The sequence below is a fragment of the Mixophyes fleayi genome, chromosome 11, assembly GCF_038048845.1.
Source record: "Mixophyes fleayi isolate aMixFle1 chromosome 11, aMixFle1.hap1, whole genome shotgun sequence".
In the NCBI taxonomy this organism is placed as follows: Eukaryota; Metazoa; Chordata; class Amphibia; order Anura; family Limnodynastidae; genus Mixophyes; species Mixophyes fleayi.
This window is the reverse complement of record NC_134412.1, coordinates 30,167,006-30,183,841: the sequence shown is the minus strand read 5'-3', so window position 1 is coordinate 30,183,841 and position 16,836 is coordinate 30,167,006. Positions and strand designations below refer to the sequence as shown.

Here is a 16,836-nt window from a genome sequence, read left to right as displayed (position 1 = left end):
GCAGAGAAAATAGAGAGAGTCAGATGTCTTTCCTAGATCACTTGATAATTAGAGTGCAAGGCCCCACATCACATCCACACCCTTCCCAACACTATTCTGCGGGAAATTATTCCAATTATGGTGGAGGTCCAAGTTATTTTAAACCCAGCACAATGGACACTCCTCCCAATTGTGAATTAAAGGTGTAAAGGCAGCTGTAGGGTTTATTGTTTTTCTGTTATAATTATGTTTCTTTTTAAATAATGTGGTGATTTGTTATTGCTAAAATCAGTACAAATGTTTTGTTGATTAAACACATTTCTTATTTGAAACGCAAGGTACACAGGCTATTGTCTATGTAATCATATTTACAATTGGGGCAGTACGATGGCTCAGTGGTTAGCACTTCTGCCTTACAGCACTGAGGTCATGAGTTCAATTCCCGACCATGGTCTTATCTGTGAGGAGTTTGTATGTTCTCCCCGTGTTCGCGTAGGTTTCCTCCGGGTGCTCCGGTTTCCTCCCATCTCATTCCTCTTTAACAAACAAAGCCAACGTCCTTTTAGTTGTCCAAATGCATTTTCAACTACCATCCTGGCAGAGCTGAGGGTATGGGTGAAGCGAATCTGGTCAGGCCAAAGTTGATGATGCTGGGTGTATTCCTTCATTAACCATCCGCTCAATGGATACGCAGCATCGCCAATAATATGCACTGGGATCTCTACTCCCTGGATCATCTTGGATTTCTGAAAAGCAATAAATGTTTTAATAAAACAGTTGAAGTAATGAGAATGTGTTTGTCCAAAATATGCAATGGAAAACACTGCATTATCTGTGTGCATGATTATCATTAGTCGTACCAATTGAAGAAATTACTTGCAAGCACAGGGAGAGTATAGAAACTCAACACAGTTGCCTTTGATGTGTAAATAGAACCCAAGAACTTAGTGCTGTAAAGACAGTAATGCCAACCATGACACCATCTGTACTCTTAAATTCTAACACTGGTAGCACTAAAAATACTAAATCAAATAAAATTGCAGAAAATTTCATGACCAGCACTGTAGACTAAATATAACTAGAAACATCCAATACTTCAAATTTCAGACCCTTTTAAACAAAAAGTAAATTCTTACATGTCTGAAAAGCCAGCCATTGTGTTGCTCCTCTGCAATTAGGTCAGAATTGGAAAGAACTCTGGCATCATGTGCACAAGACCAGGCCAGCCAATGTAAACATATGTGAAACTGAAAAGAACACGTTTTAGTTAGTATAAATATGTTACAGTAGAGGAGATATATTACGTATTTGCTATTTTGTAACCAAAGCATCAAGAACATATTATGCTTACCAGAAATCGGGGTCAACTACAGCCTGTAGAATAATTGAATGCCAGCCTTTTCTGTTGTAGTAGTCTGCCCGGTTGTCTTTTGGGGCAATAATTGGGATCTATCCCATCTATGGTTAGAAGAGACTGCAGATATCCACATTGTTTGAAACCTTTATTGGTGTCATCTAGGCGCTGTCCATGTGGTATGCAGATGAAACAGTGGTACAGGGTTTTCACCAATGCTGTAGTCACTACGTACACTATAGTGCAAACAGTGGATATCCCTACCCAGTACACACACAAAATTGTGCGGTATTCTCCCAAGGCTGCATACCACCACAACACAATGGCTAGATTCCTACTTGGTACAATGGATTTTCAGTAGTTTGTTGTTTGTTTTGCTAGAGCTGGGGTGATGAGTTACAGCAAATAGTCAAATGTTGCGTGCGACATGCGCCATTCTCTGCTCGTCACCACAACCTTCCACAGTAGACCAGAAAGCTTGATGTCGTTCTCTGAACCATATTATTCTGTTTGTGGCAATGCTAAATTTCACTATTGTGCCAATTGTGGACAACATAAAGGCTCTCCTCCTGTATAAGTATTGGCATCAAGTTTTAGCCCACTCAACCAAAAATTCTGCCCTTCTCCCACAGAAATAACACTGGACCAGATTGCAGACTGTAACTAGCTGCATTAAGCTGTCATTTGCATCCAAAAGTATAAGGAATCCACAATAATACAGGAACTCCATACTGCACAGTAACTGCTCATATCTCTTGTTGGCCATGATTAAATCAATGCAGTCAGTGACTACTTTTTATGACTCATCTATAAGAGCCACTGCTATGTTATCTATATGAGCCTCTGCTACGCCATCTATCGGAGCCTCTGCTACGCCATCTATCGGAGCCTCTGCTACGCCATCTATATGAGCCTCTGCTACACCATCTATCGGAGCCTCTGCTACGCCATCTATATGAGTCTCTGCTACTTAGGAGTACTTAAAAAATCAACTGGTATATGTCACATATTAAACATATAATTTCAGTTATATGATTTTAGTAAGTAGCACATATGTAGATCTTCACTTCTTGTCCACAGAACTAACTGGCATTAAGGTTGCAGAAAGCATAAACTAATGGCGTAGTTATTTATATCTCTCAACGCGACTTAACCTATAGAACTCCACATGACGGCACTTTGTCTTTCATTTCCCCATTAAAGCATTTACTCTCTCCAGAAGATTTAATAAAGGACACTCCTTTGCTCATTTAAACTCCAATTTAACCTGGGTGCATGAACAAAAGTGATTCACACGCTGTTCCTTCTTTTCCTTTTGGCAGTAAAATCTCACATTTCCTTCTGTGCTCCTAAGTATCACAGCTCACACTGATAATGCTTTTCCACAGATAAGGATTATGATCTCAGAGTTTTTTACACTTGTCCTCAGTTTAGACTCCGTACCAATCTCCTATATATCTTTCCCTACACTTTACCCTTGTCAGTAATTCACAGTCCTGCATAAGGGTTTTACATATAATCATCAGGTCTCCCCATCTGTTTCCTATCTAACTAACAATAAGATACTCAGGCTAGATAAAAAACACAAGTAGTTAAATGAAATGCACTTAAACAACAGGTCCTCAACATCCAGTTGCAGTATGGCTCCCATCTGCACCGGATTCTCCACTCATCACCAAAAGACCTTTTTGGGTGGTTCCACATTCCTCCCTCAGTCTTATCTCTCTCCCTCTCTCTCAAACTCTCCCACTTTTCCGCTCAGACCTCCAGCCACTCAGCAGGGATCTTATATCCCCTGTCTGCTCCATTGATGCTTTTTCCTCTGTTCTCACTCTCTCCACTCTTATCCTCTCCACCAAGCTCCTCCTTTCCTCTTCCCACAATACCCCTCTTCTTGCTTTTGCACATCTCTTGGCTTCCAAATGCTCCTCTTTGCTTGCCGGGAGATTTAGGAATCCGCCATCAGGGGAGGTGTTTAGTGCACATGCACGTTCTGGTCGGGTCACTGGCGCTACATACATATTTTTCAGAACTGCTACTTCCCGTTATACTACCATTAAGGTTATAATATTGCTATTGCTGCCTCATATTCCACAAGATTTAAGCATACTTTTGGTCTAGAATTTACATTTGCCCTTTGTGTTAGCTTTCCCATCTCATCCATACAGCCTTAATCCAGCTCTGACTAATTTTAATTTCAAAGTGCCAAGATAAACAATTCCTTCAAGGCATCTTAAATATAAGATGCCCATTAATAGGGGATAACGCTGTAGATTTAAATCATGAACTCTATTACAATTTTTTAATACCATTTCCTCACTGAAGCATTTCAAAGTTCCAGGGCAATTATTTGTTAAGGGATGCATTTTGTAACTACAGTTTCAATCTTTACTGTTTTTCCTTTCCATTTTATGTATTTAGCTACATTACACATGTTCCCTTATTCATTACTACTATTGCAGCTAAATCTGAAACACTCCTATGTTTTAGGCTCACACTGTCCCATGAATTACTCATAATTTAATTTAATCTCATTAGTTTGACTGCTTAGTCAATGCAATATTCAATACAATAGTTTCTAAAGCGAAATCATCATAAGGTTTCTTAAGGTCACCTTTGTATTCATATTTCCCAGATATCTAAAGCAAAGATAACAGGTTTAATAAATTATCTTTATTCTTTCACTACAGCAGGCATTTGACCTATAATATCTCTATTGCTGGTTGTTATCTGCTTCATGCTTCATATCAATACATGCAGTGACGGATATATATTATATTAATTTGGTGTTTAATAGACATAGCATTTAGTGCTATTTAAGCCTATCATTATATATGTATGAGGATATAGGTGTGACTTTGCAAATGTATTTGCATTTTAATCACTTGTCACATATTTTTATTTTATTTTTCTTTTTAACTATTTCGCTCATCCTCTTTCCATTTTAATCAATCCCAATAAAAGTTAAATTTTACTGAGCACTCACGGAGTGCCTCAAATAACACTGTCTTTTCTTCCCCATATCTCTCCCCCTTTCCTCTTTATACCTGCTCTAATGTTGCCTGCTCTAATGTTGCCTGCGACCTAACCCTGCTCTCTCCCTCTGTCAAATGGCGATGGATTGCTGTGGAGGCGGGTATTTATGGATTTCAAATATCGCGAGAACCGAGCTCTGAGATCCGATGACGTCACAATGACGTTTTGCCTCGATTTCGAATCCGAACTGGCGCGAGATTACTGAGCCTGCTTGGCTCTGTACTCGGATAGGTGAAGTTCGGGCGGGCCCGCCCATCTCTAATTATTATAATCAACCCTGAAACTCACAGTTTGTTTACCAATGCTAACTTTACTCCGCGTTGGGTAAGAAATTCCGACGGAAGAAATACCAACACTTATCAAGCCGACATGAAAATGTCAACAGGGTAAATGCGAGTATGTAAATTTCTCTGTGACAGATAAAATACCGACATTGTGATTGTTGACAGTGAAAATGCAGTCACAATGCCGACATTAAAACGGCAATGCCAGTGGGTCTAAGGCTTAGGCAGCCGGGGCTGGTAGCACCATAGCAGATGAGCCCGCAGCAGGTGGTCCCCTGCCATGATGCCAACCAGCCCCAGCATGAGGCTGGTTTCCCTTAGGGGCTGGTCAGCATGAGGCTGGATTCCCTAGGATTTTAGGGTCTGTAAAAAAATGTGGTCCCCTTCCTAGAGGTGCCCAGCCCTGTGACAGCACTAGGGCTCTTCCTACACCCCTGGGCAATGGGTGAGCAGTAATAAATGGTTGGAAAAAAAGAACAACAATAAATGAAACGCTATTTTACATTGGTAAACTACAGGTCCCAGTAAGCTCAGGCTGCCATGAATAGTCTGGGAATGCTGGTGCTTGTAGCACTACAAGTACCAGCATACTCATGGCTGCCAGGGCATGCTGGTACTAGGGGAGGGGGGGAATACCTTAAAATATTCCAAGTGTCTTCGCAAAAAAAAAAAAATCTCTTCTGACAGCTTGATCACCAAAATAATCCAACTGGAACATGCTTGGCAACACAGAAAGTCTAACAGCCGGCAGGTCTATTTATAACCTGGGTCTTGCATCTTCACATTTTCAAGTGTCGGTATTTCTTCCGTCGGAGATATGACTACTATCACTATACTCCATTGCTCAGAAGATTTACATAATAGGGATTACATAAAATCTTATAAAGTCAAATGGATGAAGAAAATAGTGTCCAAATGGATGAATTCTCTATTGTTGTAAGTGACTTTTGTTACATGTTAATGTTTGCATCTACTTGTAATTCACCAACTGTTGTTTCTAACCTCTGTTTTTTTCTGCTTTTATAAATAAAGAAAACTAAAAAGTTCAAACATATAAAATGGGTTTATAATATTTATTATCAGATGCCTTATCATCTCTTTCCTCCCACTGTGTAATGTCTCTGTTTATCTTACGTTTTACCAATTGACTCCATTATTACACGTAACAAATACATTTAATCACTATTGATTAGAGTATATATAGAGAACCAATTCCCTTGTGGCTAATGTCAAAATATCACATTCCCTTGTAAAAACAGCCCATTCCTTGATAGCTAATGTGCAAAAGAGCCCATTCCATGATAGCTAGTGTACAAAATATTGCATTTCCTTATAGCTAGTGTACAAAATAGCCTTTTCCCTGGTTATCAGTGTAATAATATCCTATTTTCTGGGGGTATATGTATTAACTGCAGAGTTTTTTCAACTCTCTACTATTTGGCTAGTTTGCAGTTAAAATTTAAAGCGGCAATATCTTTAAAGTCATTGTTTTGCCTTTAAAGCAATTGCCCCTTTAAACTTTCACTGCAAACTAGCTGAATAGTAGAGAGTTGAAAAAACTCTGCAGTTAATACATATACCCCCTGGTGTCCAGTGAAAAAATATCCTATTCCCTGGTATCCAGTGTACAAAACAGCCCTTTCCCTAGGAATAAGCTGAATATTTCACAAAACAGTTCTGAATATTCTTCTCATCTCTAGTGCAGAGACTCCTATTATTCACTCATGAAAATATATTGTGACATTCAGTAGCATTAAACGTTTAAAAAATTGTGTATCGAAATAAACAGCAGAGAAATTCAATGCACTCCCCTGAAGCACAGATCAAGATCACTTGGTACTTTTACAGTTTAGAATCCAAAGAAATTCCAGCTCCAACTGATTAATACAGTGCATGTCTCCAAATGTAAACCTTCAGCAAATTATAATGAGTACAACAAGTTGCGCTGTATTTTCGAGGCTGGAAATGTTGAGGAGAGTGGAGAAAAATTGTCTCCCTACTTAATCATGAGAATGGGAGTTAGAGATGACATCACTTTAGATCAGCTCTGTGACCCACCTCCCACATACTCATTATCACAAATTTAAAACTGTAAAAAAAATTGTGACGGCAGTAGGAATTAAAAGATGGCATAAAGGAGTGTCATCACACCACAGACAAAGATCTTCTAGAATACATGTCAGTTGAGCTGCTGGACCCAGTGAGTTCAATAGATACAGGTAAAAAGGAACTTGTCCATAATTTAAAACCCAGCTGCCTTCAAGTCGCCCCACCCGGTGCAGACCTAGGAGTATATTTACCAAATTGCGGGTTTGAAAAGGTGGAGATGTTGCCTATAGCAACCAGATTCTAGTTTTCATTTATTTAGTATATTCTACATTCTTTTATGTCATTGTATATTTTTCATTTGTACTATGATCCCCTCAATGTACAGCGCTATGTAATGTTTAGCTGCTATATAAATAAAGGATAGTATTAATAATAATGAAAGCAAACTGGATATCGAGTAAATGTGACAGGAGACAGATAGTTGACCCCTGAGGTGCAGTAGGTGAGGTCTCCCATCTATACAGACCTCTGCTGCTTGTTGGTTAAACATCTTCTTCATCTTATGAGTCACTGATCAATATGGAGTGATTAGAGCCAATTAAAGGACATCTGGACCCCAGCAAGTGGAAATGGTTGATACAGAGATATAACAGTGCTATAGTTTTGATTACTGCAAAAACACTAATTTTGTTTTATAGAAATATTTCATGCATTTAAGAAGCATATATGTGGATCTGAACAGAAAGAGGATTGTTGATACATGTTTTGTATTATAACTAAGATATACCTTATACCTAACAATACGGTATTAATAACGCTTCCATATTAATACATTTCTGGCAAATCATTTATGTTGTCTGAAAATTCCATTGTGAGTGCATTTTTTGGTTGTATTGTGGATACTATATACATAGGCAAACCGAGAGGGAGTTTCCTAGTGCCTGGAAACCCCCCTCCAAGTCTGGGGCACTATATGATTGAGGTGGCTGGACCCTGCTCCCGCTTCACACGGCTCTGCTTGAAAAGGGAGAGTTGTGTGCACCTAACAGTAGTGCACGCAGCATTGTCCATGTATATTATGGGAATAGGAAGAGTTGGAGAGCAGCCAAGCACTGTCTAAAATGATAGCCACGCCCCCATGCATGCTGGTCACGCCCACTTGCGGCGTGGTGTGGAAACCCCCCTCTACAAATCCTGTGTTTGCCCCTGATATAAGTGATCAAAAGTAACATTTTTATGAAATTATGCAATTAAGAGGTACTGCAATAATAATTCCTTTCGAATGAACTAACATGAACTAACAACATCAACTTTTTACTACCTCTGAACTCGCAATAGAAGGCTTTAATGTGTTAAATAAACTCATTACATACAGGCAAACAAATGAGATCTGAAGCTGTTCTGTGTTTTGTGCATTGATGTCAGTGAAAACCTCACAAGGACTCTGAGATCCGCAGAGTCATTTCTTCATTTTACAGCTGTTTACTGTACATTAGGCATCTGAAGACTAGTGCCAGCATCACATAACCTTTCCATTACTGCTGTGTTCCGCTCTACCCTGCAGGGCTGGGCAGTGCCGCTTAACAATTACTGCAAGAACCACACATACTGGCTGCTGTCTGCTCTATCCTGGCTGTGTGATGTTTTGTGTCCAGTTCACAAGCTTAGTCTATGCTCTGAGAAAGGCTTTAACCCCTGCAGTGCAGTTTTACATGCAGAAATCAAAGGTATGTTAATGAAAAATATTCATAATTGTACATTTATAGGGAAGGGTACGAGCTGGGGCATAGGAATGGGATGTAGAAGCTGCAATACGTGTTTGATACACATGGATTGTTTTGAAAATCTATTTATTTGCTATGAGTTATATTATTCTGTTGGGAGCAAGTGAGATATTGGGCATTTGTTTTTTTTACTACACTAGTGTTAGGGCACATTTTATGCTTAAAGCACAGATCATCGTGTAATTATTAATGATATCCACAGTAAATGAAATATGTTGCAATATACGTATTAATAGTTAGCAGAAGAAATACTAGCTCCCATTCCCATATGAAGTCTGCATTACCAATTTGCATTCACAATAATATTTCCATAGTGAACTTTAACATGCACTGTTTGCTAGATCCGTTACTCTTGATAAGTTGCATATGTTTGGGCCAGATGAGATCTCATTGAGTTCTTTTAACAATGACTTTGATACCGTGGGAGAACTTGGAAATGGTTGACATTAATCTCATCTAACCTGGAGTGTGTCCTTGATGAATTCTTTTACTTGTTATATATTTTTTGTACTGACTTCCCAACTGAAAACCTAGCGATAACTTACCTACTGATCGTGTGAGCAACTTTCAGCATTGTCTGTTATACTATAGCTGCGGCCATATTGTAGCAGGTATCATATTCATAGACTTGTGTCACCAGTTGCTGCCCAATTGTTGTAATGAGCACTAATCTAAAGACATTTTCTGTGATTAATTGTTCCTTTCTCTCTGTGATGTCTATGAGCAAGTTTAAGGAATTGTGTCTCCCACTTCTTTTATCTTATCTCTATCATATTTTCAGACATTTCTGGACATGGCCACTCCCTCAATGATGTCATCACCCACCCCAATGATGCAGGGCTGGTGCTAGCATGTTTGGCACCCCCTGCAAAAACTACATTTGTAATTCCTCTTTATAGATTATTTGTTCATTTAATAATGCTATACTTCTTCTAATACAAATCATATAATAAACTTTAATAAAGTAAGTAATACAAATAAATACATTATACAGCAAACATGTATTGCTATAAGAATAATATAAATGAAGAGTCTGTATTCCTTGTAATAAAATGTTTAAATTTTGACAAATTAGTTTGGTTGTTCCCCCTCCATCGTCACTGTGCTGCTACCTTCATCACACTGTGCCCCCTGTTTCATCACACTATTCCCCATCATCATTCTCTGCTCCTTCCTTCATCACAATGTGCCCCCTTCTTCATCACACTATGCCCCTACATTCAGCACAGTGTGCCCCCTTCAACATACTGTGCCCCCTTCATCACACTGTGCCCTTTCATCACATTGTGTCCCCTCCTTCATCACACTGCTGCCCCTGTCATCACAGTTTCCGCTTCATCACACTGTTGCCTCTTTATTACACTGTACCACCTTTATCAAACTGCCCCAACCTTCATCACACTGATGTCCCTTCATCACACTGTGCCCCCCTTCATCACACTGCATCCCCTCCTTCATCACACTGTGCCCTCTCCATCACACTGGCCCCCTCATCACACTGGGCCCCCTCATCACACTTGGCTCCCTCATAACACTTCGCTTCCTCATCACACTGATGCCCCCTCATCACACTGTGCTCCTTTCATCAAACTGTGCCCCCTCCTTCATCACATTTTTCTCCTTCATCACACTGCTGCTCCTTTCTTCATCACACTGATGCCCCCTCCCTTATCAAACTGCTGCCCCCTCCTTTATCACACTGTGCCACCTCCTTCACAACACTGCTATCCCCTCGTTTATCACACTACTGGCCCCTTTATCACACTGTGCCCACTCCTTTATCACCCTGTGCCCCCTCCTTCACCCCACTGCTATCCCCTCCTTTATCACACTACTGGCCCCTTCATCACACTGTGCCCCCTCCTTCATCACACTCTGTCCCCTTCATCGCACTGCTGCTCCCTCCTTCATCACACTGATGCCCCCTCCTTCATCAAACTGCTGCCCCCTCCTTTATCACACTGCTGCCCCTCCATCACACTGTGCCCACCAGGGCCACTTCATAAAAAATCAGGCCCAGTACGGGCCCCTGTGCCACTCGGGCCCCCCCATGAGCAACACATACTTACCTGGGGCCCGCCGCTGGTCTCCGCTATTCTGTCTTCAGCCTGGCTGTCACCGTGACAGCCAGGCACCAGGATCCGATCGCAGGGGTGGAGGAATCATTCTGCCCTGCGATCATGTGATCTGTCACAGGCAGAGGAAACTGCCCCATCCTTCATCACACTGATGTCCTTTCATCACACTGTGTCCCCTTCATCACAATGCGCCCCCTCCTTCATCACATTGTGCCCTCGCCATCACACTGGGCCTCTTTATCACACTGGGCCCCCTCATCACACTTTACCCCGTCATCACACTGTGCCCCCTCCCTTATCACATTCCTCACATTGAGTCATAGGCAGTCGGAAGTGTCATTTACATTTGGACATGAATTGGATGCAATTGCCTTCATTGGTGTAAAGTCTGTTCTGAGCATGCACAGAGCAATTCACGCAAGAGACTCCACACAATGGGACTTACATCCGAAGAAGAATTAGTCACAATAAGAGCAAAGCCCCTTTGCCTTATAAAAAAAAAATAGCAGCATTGCCAAATGTGCCATCCACCACCGCAGATAACTAGCCCCAGTGCCCTCACATACTCTAAATAAATACCCCACCACTACATCCCACAATAATTGTTCACATATATATTAAATGTCTTTCAAGATGGTTCTTTTTCTCACTATATTGATGTTCGGACACAATTTACCTCAGATCACAGATACTCTTCTTACAGTTCACACCTTACAGATAAATCTTAAGTTCCAACTTAGAACTCACCAATCTAATTTATTTGATATCTCCAACAGCATAAGTTGGGAGTTAGAAAGAGCTGCTACCAGCACTATTTGGCATGTGCAGCAGCTCCATTTCGTCCATTTAAAAATATATTGTGGAGACAAATTTGTTGTTAAGAGCTAATAAACATTTCTGAGCAATGCTCTTTCATCTTCCTTCCCAGTATCTATATTTATCTCTATGCTGGTTGTCATACATTTCTGTTTGTACATTATAATGAACAGCGCACCCTTCACCCTACAGTTAATGGCCTGCGCTGGAATGGTTAATGGCCAGCACTGCGACACCGAAGTTTTAATGACGGGCACTGTGGTGCCGGAAAGTCTAAGTGTTGATTTATACTCAGTTCGGCTCAGGTCATTTATTGTGAATATAATATAAAAATCTACATGATGTGTCATTTTAAATGTGAAATGTGTGATCGGTGGTCTAAGCTACTGGATGATGGGGGGTGGGGGGTGGGGGGTTTAGGCAACTGGAAAAACCCCTTAAGTACGCGCCTGAAACTATTGTATTATAAGAGGATTATTACACCCCAATTAAATTGACAGGAGTGCTCACTTGCCCTCTAAGCAGGTTTCTAGCACCATCATAGAAACTAATTCTTCTAACAAAAATATTTATATACACTCATAACTTAATATTTACAATTATACATACATGGAGGTAACATGAAAAAAAATATAGGGGTACAGTCCCTTTAATATAATACTATTACTTGATCTCTGTCCAGCAGATCCCTTTGTGATGATCTACACATCAAATAGTATCAACATTTAGTTTGGCCACAAGATTCAGCCATTTCTCGCTCACACTGAGTGGCCGGGTTAGTGACGTCAGATGACCACCCAAAAAGTGCCATAGCGGTCACTTTCCAACCGCATTTTCTGCCAAGTTCGATAATGATTTTATTAATTTCAACAGGATCAGCATCTGGAATCCTTGTCATTTTAGGACCACATGTCACAATATCAGGCCAATTGCCCAATGTTGGCTCAGATGTTTAAGCAGGAGAACCAGCTTGAGAATAATCGTGTAAAGATTTTATTTAGGAAGAACCCGCCAAAGATATTTACTAGCAACCTTTGAACATATCCGGTACTCTGTATTTGTCGGGTAATCTTTGTTCTTTAATGTATATGAGTACTGAGTTTGTAAACCTTTTAAAGTAGGATATTGTTAAATTTGTTTCCGGAATAAAATAATATTGTTGAGTCCAATTGTAGATTTTGCAATAAACATTGATTTACTTAATATTAGATCTTAACTTACAGAGTTACAAAAGGCATAGCACAGTAGTTCATATACAACCTGCCCCTTCATGGTCCCAGCAGGCAGCGATGCCCATGAATGGACTACAAGCTAATTTAAAAACTTTTTCAATGGTGGGTGTGTTTACAAAATGATGTCATCACAGAGGTCACATGGATGGTTTACCATGAATCAGCATTCACTTCACTAATCTACTTTCTTAGAAGAGATATTTGCACAAGATATACCGTATTTCCCCATGTATAAGGCGCTCCCATGTATAAGACGCACCTTAATTTTGTAAAAAAAAATATTACGGTAGCTGTCAAAAAAGGTAGAGAGAGTGTAATGGCCGGCAGCACACTCTCCCTGCAATCGCCCCCTCCGCTTCCACTGTGCCTCTGTCCCCCTCCTCCTGGATGCGTGCATATCGCTGTCCCCCTCCTCCTAGATCCCCGCTGCCACTGTGCCTCTGTCCCCCTCCTCCTCGATGCGTGCATGCCACTGTCCCTCTCCTCCTGGATCCCCGCTGCCACTGTGCCTCTGTCCCCCTCCTCCGGGATCCCTGCTGCCACTGTGCCTCTGTCCTCCTCCTGGATCCCCGCTGCCACTGTGCCTCTGTCCCCCTCCTCCTGGATGCGTGCATATCGCTGTCCCCCTCCTCCTGGATCCCCGCTGCCACTGTGCCTCTGTCCTGCTCCTCCTCGATACGTGCATACCACTGTCCCCCTCCTCCTGGATCCCCGCTGCCACTGTGCCTCTGTCCCCCTCCTCCGGGATCCCTGCTGCCACTGTGCCTCTGTCCCCCTCCTCCGGGATCCCTGCTGCCACTGTGCCTCTGTCCTCCTCCTGGATCCCCGCTGCCACTGTGCCTCTGTCCCCCTCCTCCTGGATGCGTGCATATCGCTGTCCCCCTCCTCCTGGATCCCCGCTGCCACTGTGCCTCTGTCCTGCTCCTCCTCGATACGTGCATACCACTGTCCCCCTCCTCCTGGATCCCCGCTGCCACTGTGCCTCTGTCCCCCTCCTCCGGGATCCCTGCTGCCACTGTGCCTCTGTCCTCCTCCTGGATCCCCGCTGCCACTGTGCCTTTGTCCCCCTCCTCCTGGATCCACCCGCTGCCACTGTAACGCTGCCCCACTCCCCCTCGATCACCCCCCGCTGCCACTGTAACACTGCCCCCCCCTCGATCCTCCCCGCTGCCACTGTAACGCTGCCCCCTTCCCCCTCTATCCCCCCCCAGCTGCCACTGTAACGCTGCCCTCCCCCCCCCCTCGATCCTCCCCGCTGCCGCTGTAACGCCAGTGTAAGTGTATCCGGCTCCAACACAAGATTTACCCTGGTTGCGACGCATTAAAACCAACACACCACCTGGGATATTCCCGAGTCCATGCCTCTGTGTGAAAGGGGTGTTAGTGTTTTCAGACGTGAAACGGCTTGTTTTCATTTAGCCCTATATATAATTGGGATTACTGCGTGCGATAACCCCTCCTGCATATTTATCAAGCACTACAACTGTGCTTGTTCTCAGGATGACATTAAACAAAGGGAAGAACTGAAAAATATTTTATTGATTAAATACTTTTTTTCTGTACAGGTCTCTTTAAAAAAACCTCATATGTAGAAAAGCTTTTATTTAACTTTTTTCACATGAGCCATGTCTAGTAAATGCTGCATTGGGCACTGTGGTGGCCTCAAGAACGATGACTGGCTTATCACTCTGGATAGACATGGGCAGCAGAAGTTTGGCATAGCGAGGAAATGGTAGGCCTAATAATGTCATGGAGATAGATTTATTATACCTCCTGAAAAGGAAAAATGGAGATGTTACCCATTACAACCAATCAGATTCTAGCTATCATTAGCTAAGATCTGATTGGTTGCTATAGGCAACACCTCCACATTTTCTTTTAAGATGGTTTGATAAATTTACCTCTCAGAGCACAGTGGAGCATAGAGAGGACATAAGCAGAGGGAGCACAGGGAGGACACAGGATTTAGGAGGGAGCATTGAGAGGACACTGGGAGCAAAGTAGAGCGCAAGAAGGAAATAGTGCAGAGGAAAGAGATGATGGTGGCACAGGGCTTAGATTGGGAGATAAAGAGGAGACATGTTTATACTTGTATATTTATGTCCTATTGAACATATTGTATGTAAAGTGATGAGCATTCCTGACACCTGGTGCTTATCCAGCAAACACTAACTGGGAATGTTATAACTTATTGTCCACAACAAGTGGAGAGATACATGATGCAACCTCAGGTTCCAGATTCATACTAAAGAAAATCATCTAGGAGCATAGAAAATATATATGTGGGAAAGGGATACATAACCTAATTGACAAACTGGCTAAGGCCCTCGAGTGACAACCATACGTTGGCCTTTTCTCAGCACCTCAATCTGTATTTGTATTGTAATGAGTCCTGTCACTGGTTCCTCTGAATAAACATGTAGTTCTGTGATACATTGTATATTGTCATCTACATCTGTTTTAGTAGTATATGTGTCATATCAGTAGTTTTCTTATTATCTTCCTTATTATAAGATGCCAAAATGTTATTTAATGCAATTAATGGTTTATATTGTGCTACAAGGCTACATTATTGGACAACTATACAGTAAGTACTTCTTTTCTTTTTCTATATACTAGACGTAATGCTCACCCTAACAAGTTGGAGGATATTAAGATGGAATAAACTTGAAAGAAATGACTAGGTTACTTAACATTCTCTTTGGTCTTGACGTATTAGAGCAGTGTTTCCCAAACCCAGTCCTCAGGTACCCCTAACAGTGCAGGATTTCCAGGTCACAAGTGATGTAACTAGTCCATCTGTGGATCTTTCAAAATGTGTAAGTCAGTAATGATTACACCTGTGCTCCAGATAAGATATCTGGAAAACATGTACTGTTAGGGGTCCCTGAGGACTGGGTTTGGGAAGCACCGTATTAGAGCATCCCAGTAATATCATTGTTCCTACTTGCACTTCACAGGCTGACAAGAAGAGGGGCATCCCGGGTCCCGGGCTTCTGGGGTGTCCGGTGGGCCCAAGCTTGTCAGAAATCCCACTGACATCCAGCTCATGCCAGGGAGAGAACAGCGCAGTCGGTGACAGCCAACCTCCGCCATGACACAGCAACAGAGAAGTGATTAATGATTAAGGGGAGGGGGGCCTGAAAAAAGTCCTCTAGTTCTGTGACCCGTGATCACTCTCCAAGTCCCTGTCACTTTATGTGGGTAAATGTAGGATTATGCATCGGGGGTAAAATATCCATTCATCTTATACCCTTTTGTGGCGAATCTATGGTGGAAGCATCTAGTTATAACTAATTCATAGACAATACCATGTAATGTCAATTGACAGGCAGCAGGATATTATCATTTACCAAGTATTAGTGAGGCCTAAATATACAGCTTAGATTTTGGCTCTAATTCCCAAAAAAAGGATGCCCTGGAACTGGAGAGAGTGCAGAGCCTGATAACTAGATTATGAAGTGGTAAAGAAGATCTCACTTGTGAGGAAAGACTTTTTAAGATTTTTACACTGGAGAAGAATAATGGATACAATCAACCCAGACATATTTTATTGATAAAATGGGGTAATAAGTGATTTTCTATTGGAGCAATAAGCAGATGTAAGAAATCTGCCTTATCACCGTGGATTAATAAATAGGCCCTTATATCAATTTTATATTACCTAACCAATTATGCAAATATGTAACTCCTGGACCAGCATCACAACTAGCTCCAATCCTCTTACACATAAAATATTTGGATAGAATATTTGTGAACATTTTTTGTTGTTTTATAAACCTTAATCTGAAACTGTGCTTGGGGAGAATACTTAAAGTCAGACACTTATGTAGCAGGGAAACACTGCCAAATATTTAGTCTAAATATAGATCTTTTAAAGCCTGAAAGCATGTACTGGATGCTGCTAAGTGAAACACATTTTTAGTGCTATGTTTAGATATATTTTCAAGCTTTCAAATCGTGGGATGGTATTTGTGAAGATATTTTTTAACAATCCCAACCGCTTAAATGGTCAGCACCAAATAGTGGTTAAATCTAACATTTATATGCTTCCATGTGAAAATGTATCTAGCACTGCCTGGTTTTATGATAATTGTTTTACTACCACTTCGTAGAGCCTATTTTTCCAGCGATTTTAAAGTAAGTGCATTGAAGGCCATAGTGGGGCTTGTAGCCAGATTAAGTCCACATGTGGCTGTAGTTAGTGTATCAGTTTTGGGGCTC

At 41.6% G+C, this 16,836-nt stretch overlaps 1 protein-coding gene across 4 annotated transcripts in view; it reads left to right on the top strand.

Annotated features, from left to right (window-relative positions):
• Positions 1-8,172: 8,172 nt before the first annotated feature.
• LOC142107631 (galactoside alpha-(1,2)-fucosyltransferase 2-like) overlaps positions 8,173-16,836 on the top strand; it is a 211,236-nt gene continuing 202,572 nt past the window's right edge. Inside the window, exon 1 of one of the 4 annotated variants that reach the window (XM_075191173.1) lies at positions 8,173-8,429. Coding sequence is in view for 1 of the 4 variants with exons in the window: in XM_075191168.1 (XP_075047269.1) it covers positions 15,707-15,725 (19 nt within the window). In the remaining 3 variants the exon portion in view is untranslated. Of the gene's footprint in view, positions 8,430-15,664; positions 15,726-16,836 lie in introns of those variants that run through there. The other 3 variants (XM_075191169.1, XM_075191182.1, XM_075191168.1) reach the window with 3 other exon arrangements.